At 42.9% G+C, this 10,508-nt stretch overlaps 1 protein-coding gene across 1 annotated transcript; it reads right to left on the bottom strand.

The window, feature by feature from the left end:
- Window positions 1–354: 354 nt before the first annotated feature.
- Window positions 355–5,192, bottom strand: LOC123112465 (uncharacterized). Its single transcript, XM_044533451.1, has 5 exons — window positions 4,932–5,192; window positions 2,546–2,655; window positions 1,199–2,044; window positions 964–1,116; window positions 355–880 (listed from the first exon to the last, which is right to left on the bottom strand). The coding sequence occupies exons 1-5, from the start codon at window positions 5,014–5,016 to the stop codon at window positions 506–508; spliced, it is 1,569 nt and encodes a 522-aa protein (XP_044389386.1). The 5' UTR covers window positions 5,017–5,192; the 3' UTR covers window positions 355–505.
- Window positions 5,193–10,508: the final 5,316 nt, after the last annotated feature.

Raw genomic sequence — 10,508 nt, 5'->3', positions numbered from 1 at the left:
TTACTAGCTAAGTTACTCCCACTATGACTAGCCTAACAGCTCTTCTGTACAGGTTCTCTAGGGCAAAAGAAGCGGACGACCTTCTAGGAGCTGTGAGGGTCATAGACGATGCCAAAGGCTGTAGAAGTGTTGTCAACACCAGCCAAAACAGGGTGTAATATCACAACCAATCGGCAGTTTTCCTGGTCGGAGCCTAAAGGTTCCAGCTGTGCTCAAAAGTAGAAACTCCACTTCTGAATTTTGAAAGTTGTTTTGAATCAAAGGCTACTTTCAGCTTGTATGAAATTGCACCACAAGAAAGCAAATATCTTTGCCTAACCACGCTACTATTTCTCTCCAGGTATTGCTAGAAGATTGAAACAAATAAATTTGCCAGAATTTCTTCATCACGGCAGGTGCAAGTAAAAATACATAAACTCCACAAAAATGACTGGTGAATCCAAACAAAGAACTAAAAGGTAACCATTTAACAACTAAACTTCACAAGGTGATTCAGATCTGAATTTCACAAAGCATAACACCGGCTGCAAGGCCCTAGTAAGTTTAACTTGACTGTGGAGTTAACTTTCCCTTCAATGTATGTTCTCACAGCCAAGATTGATTTATATGCATCCCTTATATATGCAGTTTCCAGTGGAGGGCATTTCCTGTCCAATATATCACCAGAACACCGGTAGCTAATAGGAGTGGTGTCCAATGTAAGGCACTCAAGTGATGTTGCATTCTCAAGAATATGACGTGCTAGCTCAACCATGCTTTTTTGGGGGCAGAAACCACTGATCTTCACATTTTTGAGGTTGTGATGGCGGTGTTCTGACATTTGTCTCAGAGATGAGAGATCTCCCTCAAACCAGTCATACTTGGACTGCACAGGTGATACCTGAAGATCAAAGGCCAAGACATTCAAATTCATGATTCAAACATGGAAATTAGATGATCTTTGCAGGGTGAACAGTGACTTACAAACAAGACAAACTTCTCCAACAAAGGAGAAGCATCAAAAAGAGAAACTAAGGATAAATAATCATAGTCCCGATGAGAATGGAGTCCCAATAGATAAATAATCAAGATCTTGAGGTGGCGAAATTTGCTAGATGCCACTGGTGCATTAATTACCTGCATAAAGATGACTCTGGTTAATTATTTCCAAGATATGGCTACTGTTATATCACTTACCAACTTAACTGTGAGAGAATACCTCATAACTAGAATGTATGGTAAGAGTCTCAACTTTTGGCGCACAGGAAGGAAGGTTGTCAATAGCATAACTGATGCCACAGCTATTGTTCAACATCAGATTCTTCATCTTCCGTGACTTTCCAAACGAGAGTTGCACATTAAAATCCATTAAGCGGAATCTGGAGATATTTGGAGCATTGATCTCTAACACCTCAAGGCTACATTCAAGCACCTCCAGGAACCTGAGCCGCTGCAGCAGACAAGGTATCTCCAGGCGAATGATGTCATGACAATATTGAAGTCTCAAGTGTGCCAAAGCAAAGGAATGGGATAGAAGGCACCCTAACTCATCCCCCGTAATATGCACATTATACAGGTGCAGCGTTTTCAGGGTTCTCAAACCAAGTTGAAATGTGGGATGTAAGTCCAAATTGGCAAGGTGAAGATACTGAATAGAGCCATGACATATCTCAGAGAGAAGCATGCATGGAAAGTTAAAAGTTGCATCCCTCGGGGATAGTGTAAGGTGGAGTTGTTCAATCCCTGGTGTAACCGCAATCTGGAGCCAACTGGTGAGATGATGATACGGTTCTGCATCATGAGGAATAACATAGTATTCAAGCCTCAATTTCTTCACACCAGCTCCTGAGTGGTTTCTTAAAACATGGTCAATTTTGTTGTTGTAGTCTCTTATAACATTTGAGCCTGTTGTTCTCTTACACAAATCTTCTTTGGAGCACATTGTTTCATTAGTGAAGGTAAGATTGGGATAGCATTTCCAGGAGCTTCGAAAGGACTGAGAGATACAGGCAGCACGGGCAGCATCTTGCATTGGCAGTAGGAAATGTATATGACGCCAGATGTCCTGCATACAGAAGTACAGAAGATCAGAATTTGAGGTAAAGTACTATGAAAGTCTCATAAGGAATAATACTGTAAAAGACTTGCTTTGTAAATGTTGGCTTAAGCTGGGAAAGGATGGCACAATCTACAATTAGCCAAGGGTAAGTACAAGTTGCAACTGGTTCTTGGTAGGCATAAACAGAAGGGAAAACAATGTGACATACATCGATCATGGCAAATAAAACAAGTGACACAGCTCACACGGAGAAGGTTCTAGGATCTACTCCCTCCGTCCCATAATATAAACGCGTTTTTTACACTAGTGTAGTGTCAAAAACACTCCTATATTATGGGACGGAAGGAGTAGTTCATAACTATCAACTGGATCTTAAAACTAGTGGAACAGTTTTCTGCTGGAAAGTTGCTGCAACAGAACAAAGCAAAGCTTGCTGCGGTGAAAGATATGTTCATAATTTTTATTTAGCTATGCTGCTGATAGAAGTCTAGCATTATCAGAACATACCTCTGGAAGATCTGGTCCTGGATATCTTACTTTTTTGCCACCATGAGAATTAACATCCTGTTGGCAGGGCGATCTGTTTCTTTTAGCTAATGATGAAGCAAGCCATCCATCTGAAACATCAGTATTATGTTTAGTACAGGCACCAACAGAAGGAAATAACAAGTTCAAGCACACACAAAGCTAGAATCTTTGTCCAATTTTTTGCAGGGACATGAATGACTACAAGACTCAAAGCTCTGCACAACTATTTTAGCAAGACTCCATGCACTGAGCACCTCCTCTTCCGCCCGATGATGCCAGCCGTCCTCCACTAAGCTCTCACAAACCATGCCAACTTCAACATTCATCCACCCCAGTTCTCTGTTCATTAGCGGACCAAGAAGGCCTTGGACCACACATGCACGTCCGGGGCCAAATGCGACTACCCGTGCTTCCGGCCAGACACCATGACCAATGCGACGTCAACTTCAGCCACAGAGGAGCAGCAACTCCACCTCCAAGCTCAAGCCGGGGAGGCTACTCTGATGAAGGTGGCGCACCAGCAAGCTCAAGCCAAAGAGGCTTTCCATATGGGGTCCCAGACATCACTGCCCATTTGGAAGACCAACAAGTGCAGACTCAAACCTCCTTTGACAGTATCAAAGGTGAGCTTGTGAAGCTCACATCGATGGTCTCAGAACTTGCAGTCTTCCTTAGCAAGCAGCCATGTGGGCCTGACAGCGGCTCGCTGGAACAATCCCAAACCTCTGCCTTATTCCAAACTTCACCACTTATCCTTCCACAGTTACTGAAACACCAACGCCAACAGCACAACAAACTCCTGAGCCCATTTCCTAGTGTGGAACTGACAGCAACAGTTCACGCCACGCCCAACGTGTTCAACGATATGCCAGAATATGATGTACTATATGATTATGAAGTGAGCGGCTACTCAATTGTCTTCATTGAAGTGTTAGATAGCACTCCCTAAATATAAGGGATTCAGGCATTGCATTGCTTTTATATCAGAAGCTGCATATTTTTCCTGGAACTGAACGGGATGCTATAATCCCTGTAAAACAGCAAATAGAAAGCAAGAGCATTTTTTTCCTTGTGGGAATACACATTTGAGACCCTGGCAAGGACAACAGGAAGTTTAATGATCTGATTGTTGCATGTTGGCGAACAGTGTCGACAAATGCAGTACTCAAGCTCACAAATGGGAAGCCCATCCAACCTGCATCTATATTGCCTGAGCAAGCAAAAGTACAGAAAGTGCACATCCAAAGTGGCACCTACTGTTAACTGAGACAGGAAAAAAGAATCGGAATGCACTATGCAGCTCACGGTTCATTGTCATGCGCTCTTGCCAGATTTTTCAGAAGTGTAATGCACTCAGAATTATTCACAACACATGAACTTGGGTGGAATCACTCTTTCGCTGATCAATTTTCAACCTCCTTAACATGGATGAAGAATTCTGGAGAATTGCTGATTTCCTTGTAGAACAAGGAACTCACTGAGGTTGAATGTCAGGGTAGTATTATTATGAGATATTAAGAGAATATTAGACGTAAGGGTAGAAGGGTGATCTTGTATTACTAGTTGCTTGCTTTGTTTAGTAACACCCAAGAACAAAAAACCTAATTTACCTTGTTCCTCTATATAAATCATGTATCTTTTCTACAATTCCTTGCAATTACTTTATCTTAACCCTGTTTTCCTCCAGTAATTGCAGTTATTCAGTAGCTTTAGTTAGGATCTTGCATATATTTCTTGTATTACAATTATTCAGGGTCCTAAGTCCTAACAGATCCCCACTGCGAAGAGGGCTAAAAAAGCGTATTTTTATTGTAATAAAAGTTGGGCCTTTTGTCTAATTTTTTTGCAGGAACGTGAAAGAGACCTAGAATTTACAAGACTCAAATTGTGTCAATCTGAAAATCAAACTCCAGCTGAAAACAGGTATTTTAGCAAAACTACGGAATCGCCCAAGTCCAGTCAATTTCCTTCGATCTAATAAAACTGGATCTCATCAGCTACCGATATCCCCACTGCAGTTAGGGCTCCAAAAAAGTTGTTTTTAGGTAAAAGTTGGATCTTTTGTCCAATTTTTGCAGGAACGCGAAAGAGATCTACAGTCTACAAGACTCAGTTGTGTCAATCTGAAAATCATACTCCAACTGAGCACAGATATTTTAGGAAAACGGCGCAATTGCCCCCAAGGCTCGTCGAATTCCTTCGATCTAATCAAACCGGGTAACACCACGCAGTGAGATCCCCAACGCGGACAGGGCTCCCAAGAAAATGTACTTTTATTTACGGAAAAACTCACACATGGCAGCAAGGCACAAATAGGAGAAGCCGCAGAAGGTAAATCGAGAAGAAGCTAAGTCGCGGGGCTTACTATTGGCTTCAATACGGCCACGATTTCGCTTCTGCTTCTGCTCCCGCTGCCTGGAGATGAGCCGATTCAGCGCCATCAGCCCCATGATTCGACGATGTTCAACTCTCTCCCTCCCTCCCCCTCTCCCGCTCTCTGTCTCTCTCTCTCTCTCCCTGCGTTACTTTTTTGTTGAACGGGACTCTCACTCCGCGCTACCTCCAATTTAAGGGGGGGAGGGGGGGGCGCGGTCGGGTAAGAGATCCCGCTCTATCTCAAAATACCGACCCGTGTTTGAATCAGCTGGCGCGAAGGGGGAAACCAAAGTCGGCGCGAAGGGAGGAAACCAAAGTCCGAGAGACGGAATCACAGTAGGATTAGGAACCACCAAACCCTAAGGCCCCGCTTGGCTCCTCGTTTTAGGGCCCAATACACCTGTAAAATATACCCCAGTAAAATAAAAACGGATGGGCCTGTCGTTGGTGCTTGGCATGTCGTTTTTGGACTGTAAGTTTTACACTGGTTTTCTCGTTTACACCCGTATCAAGCCGGTATCCGATACAGACCAGATGCCGTCGTTTTTCCCCACCTCGCCTCTCGCTCGAGACCTAGATCGAGTTGCGCCGCCGGGAGGCGCCGGCGCTGGTGTCCACGAGGTGGTCAAGCAACGGCGTTCGCGACGGCGACGTGGTGAGGCGCAGAAGACGGTGGCCACGACGGGGGTTAGGTGCGCCGACGACGGCGACTCGTTCCTGGCCGCGACGGTGACGGCGACTCGCTCCTGGCTGAGACAGTGACGGCAACTCGCTCCTGGCCGCCGCGGCGACGTTGGCCGGCAGCTGTGACCTGACCGTGACGGTGAATCGCTCATCCTCCTCTGCTCCACCAAAGTATCCTCCCTCCTCCTCCTCCTCCTCCTCCTCTGCCATCCCTCCCCGCCCCTTCCCCGTTCAACCGGCGGTGGAGTACTCCTTGGCGACGTGGCCGTCCTGCTTGGTCATGATTAGCCCGAACCCTCCTGCCAGTTAACAGCTGCTGCCAAAGTTTCACAAGAATTCAGTTCGTTAGCTGCTGTCGAAGTTCAGATTGATGTAAACCTAGAAATACTGATAAACAAACAGATGAACAATGGTCCAATGATTTGTCTATGAACAAGGTCCAATAAACTTCCATGGGTTTATGAATAGTTCATCTGTTTTCTTTGTCCAGTTGTGCAGATAGAATGCTAACTAAGTTGGGCCTGTTTGATAAGTTATATAACTGCAACACCTATTATTGCTACTGATATCATTGGCTCATTGTTGCCTTTGTGCAATGCAGGACTGTTAAGAGTGATTTGGAGGATTCAAGATTCTGTGAAGCTCTTTTGACATTTAAAGCTCAGAACTGAAGGTACTTAATAAACTCAAAAGCATTCAGTCCAGCTTGTGTGTGTGTGTCACTGATTTATTCTTCATTGTTTTGCGTATGTGCTTGTCTATATACATCTATACTCAACTGTTACATCAATCAATAAAAGTATGGTAATATCTTTTCATGTTACACTAATCTCGTTATCTTGATGTGCTAGTGCTCCTTTTATTCCAATGTCATAACATAGATTATATATACTACTGTGTTTACTTTGAAGGAGAGTTGCGGTATTTATTTTGTAATCTCTTCTCGCTAGATAATGGATACGAGTAACCATGATGATGGATATGAGTCATGTACTGATTCTGAGGAGGAGGAGGAGGAGGAGATGATGTTTCTTGTCTTCCCGACAATATATTGTATATCTTCTAGGAGGGAAAAGATTCCAGTGAACACATCCATTCTTACGGGAGCTAAGTATATCCGAGAAATATTGGATGGCCACCCTCAACGGTGCTAAGTACTTTAGGAATTTATATCCTCCCTTAGTATAACACATATAGTAACCATAGTTTGTTTAATGCAGAACTGCCTAGGGGCAATAGACGGGACTCATGTTCCCATGACCATAACATCCAACGAGGCTGCTCCATACAGGAATAGAAAGGGGACCCTCTCCAAAAATTTGATGGTCGCCTGCGACTTCGATCTCAACTTTGTTTATGTGTCAGCTGGTTGGGAGGGGTCTGCCTCAGATGCCGTAGTATTGAAATCTGCTATTCAATCGGGCTTCCATGTACCTCCGGGCAAGTATTATTTGGTTGACGGAGGCTACGCAAACACACCACAGTTTCTAGCTCCGTACCGTGGAGTTCGTTACCATCTAAAAGATTTCGGTAGAGGTGGCCCTCATCCAAAGAACCCCAAAGAACTATTCAATCTAAGGCATGCACGTCTACGGAACCATATAGAGCGTACGATTGGTGTATGGAAAATGCGATTTCCTATTTTAAAAGTTGGCACACATTATCCAATTGACACTCAAGTCAAAATTCCTATGGCGGCAGCTGTATTTCACAATATAATCCGGAGTCACAGAGGTGATGAACAATGGCTAGATACGCAACAAATGCAAATTGACCCTCTTCTATTTGTCACTCTTCCTGATGGAGATGACATACCTCGACATGTTCCTACATCCTCAAGCAATCAAAGGGACCTTGGTAATTCTATGTGAGATGAAATTGCCAACAGGATGTGGGCGGACTATCAAAGAATTCGAAGAGAAAGATCGTCACGGAGATCTACTAGCTAATAATTTAAGTTTTTATTCTGTCAAAGTAATTTATTGTAATGATGTGGAATTTGAGATATAAAGATGACATTTGAGTTATGTTAATGTTTCATTTGAGTTATGTAAGGATGACATTTGAGTTATGTTATTAGGATCGATCCTATATATTAGCAACATTTGAGTTATGTTAATGTTTCATTTCATATTACTTGATGTGATTTTGCATTTTCAGATTCTTATATTTCTTAATGTGACGTTGGATTTTCACATTCTTATGTTGCTTAATGTGATCAGATTCTTGTATTGATTTATTGCTAAAGTTACATTGTCATAGGTTCAATATGACGCAAAATAGGGCTAAGTGGACAGCAAGGTATGAGAAAGGTCTCGTGGAGGTACTTACAGAGTACAATCTATCTCATTACCGTGGCCAAAATGGGTGGACTATCGAAGGATGGAATCAAGTTGTCAAGGAACTGAACAATTTATATCCAGAGACAAGGTTTACCAAGGATCAGGTTCAAGATAAGGAAGCTCAGTTGAAAAAGCACTACAAAAATATCAAGTTGATAGTCAACCGCTCTGGAATATCATGGAATGATATTGCATGTGTGATCAACACCACGCCTGAAGAATGGGAAGAGATCATTGCAGTAAGTTTTTATTCCTTCTAACTTTTGATTTCCTTATATGTGCATGAACTTTTCATGCCTATGCATGATCTGCTCGCACCTTTCTATTAATTATGTAGGAGGACCCAAAGCTCAAAATGTATGAAGGAAAGAGCTTTCCATTGTACGAGGCATTGGGTGTGCTCTATGAAGGACACATTGCGCAAGGAAGACATTGCCTCACATCAAGGAAGCCTCCAACTGGCACAAAAACAGGTAGCAACTTTGGAGCGAAGGATAAGATGGTTGCAAGCACTAGCAAGAAAAATACAAGACATGGAAGAGATGACAACATAAGGACTTCTTCAATAATTGACATCAATGATACTCCTACATTAGATGATGTGGATGAAAGAGAGAACACTGTCAATGACGAGGAAGAATTAGGCAGTGAAGATGCTGATGGTGATCAACCACAAATAAGTGAATCAAGTGCCAAAGGGGAAAAACTAAGAAACAAAAAGGTGCCACATCTGTACAGCGGCTTGAAGATTCCATGATGGCTTATGTGAATTTCAAGAAAGAGCAAGCTTCCAAGAAGGAAAAAGTGTCACAGCAAGGAAAACAGCCCTCAATTACAGAATGCTTGCAGGTCTTGAATGACATGGATGATGTTCCCGACGAGGTCAAAATCTTTGCCTCTGATGTTTTCAAGGATGCAGCAAATCATGAGATTTTCCTGGGTTACAACTCAAGATTGCGGGGTATGTGGCTAAAGAAGGAAGTCGACAAGATTAGTCCTCAGCCTCCTCCTTGTAAGTACCATTATCTTGGTTTTCTGCATTTCTTCTCCCCACTAAAGATAAGTGTGTAAGGCTTAGTTGAGCAAGTATTCCTTTGCAGCTCAGTTTTCATCTGGCGGTATTCCTTCAATCAATCTGGTGCTCTGAGCAAAGGTATTGTCTGTGCTCCTTTTATTTCCATTAGGTGAAGCATACCTTGCTTGCTCCTGGAGTCCCTTTGGCCTCAACGAGGCTCCGCTAGTGGGAGGGAGTAACATAATATTCTGGACATGTTTGTTATTATCCACAATAGACCTGTGTTGAGAACTTGCAATTTTTGAAGCTATCATTTTTGCATTCAAAATCATATAGACCTGCTGCTGTCTAGAACATATTTTCTTATTTAAGATGTTGTTTATATTGCTGCCATGTTGTTTCTTCATATCGGTGTTTTTTGAAAAATAATATGGTTTCTTTAAATTTAGTGACATGCTATGGCTACCTTGTACCATCTGGCTCCCCTTGGTAATTCAGGATTTTGTGCTAATCTTTTTGACATACATGGTTGTTCTTGACATGTGTGGCTGGTATCCTTCATAGAGCACAAAGTGTTCTTACATAGCTAATGTTTTTCATTTTTTTTCTTTTCAGGATGTCCTTTCACATGATTCTATGATTACCCGAGTCCATGAAGCAATCAATAATCTTCCTGAAATATTTTATGTCTAAGCGCACAATGATTGAACAATTGCCTCAATAAATTTGGTTATGTAGCATGCGGACGAGACGAGACAAGTATGCCTCGATAAATTTGTAATTTAAACTACTGACTTTGAGCACTATGAGTTATCGGAACTATGTTCAAATGGATGATTGCAAAAAATATTATCCTTTTTTTGATGTGGTTGTACTGTTATATAAATCAAAAATTCAGCTCATTTTATACCTGTGCAATTTGTGTGCAAGTGCAGTCTGTGCTGTTGAAAATTGTGTACGTGTGTATTAGAAAGTCTGTGCTGTTGAAAAGCTATACATTTGGGTGCCATGCATATTTGAACATATATGTAGTGCTGCAACTTGGGCGCCATGTATATTTTACAACCGAATTGAAACTGGAGCCAACTTACAGGGGTGGCAGAAAAACAACATTCCAAGCGGAGGCTAGAAGCGGAATGGAAATACAACCCTGTGGCATGTATTCGGTTTGAGACTAGTATAATACAGGTGTAAAATGTTACAGGGGTGGCAGAAAAACAACATTCCAAGCGGGGCCTAAGGCTTCGTTTGGTACAGATCGGAGGGATTTTCAGCTAATTTTCCTCGTCTGGCCCAAAACCCTCGCTCCCCGTTGGCCCATTTGGTATGCGGGGTTTTGACGGCCCAAGACCTCCTCCCTTACCCTCCTTTCCACGCGGTTCAGAGCCCTTGAGGGGTGAGTCATGGATTTGGGAGGAGACACCGCCGCCTACTAAACACGGTGTCGCGCGCCGCCTGCTCAGCGCCCATCGCCCCGCCGCATTGTCTTCGGCGTACTGGCCTTCTCCCCAGTAATAAGTCCTCG

The sequence above is a fragment of the Triticum aestivum genome, chromosome 5B, assembly GCF_018294505.1.
Source record: "Triticum aestivum cultivar Chinese Spring chromosome 5B, IWGSC CS RefSeq v2.1, whole genome shotgun sequence".
Classification (NCBI taxonomy): domain Eukaryota; kingdom Viridiplantae; phylum Streptophyta; class Magnoliopsida; order Poales; family Poaceae; genus Triticum; species Triticum aestivum.
This window is presented reverse-complemented; position numbering and strand designations above follow the sequence as displayed.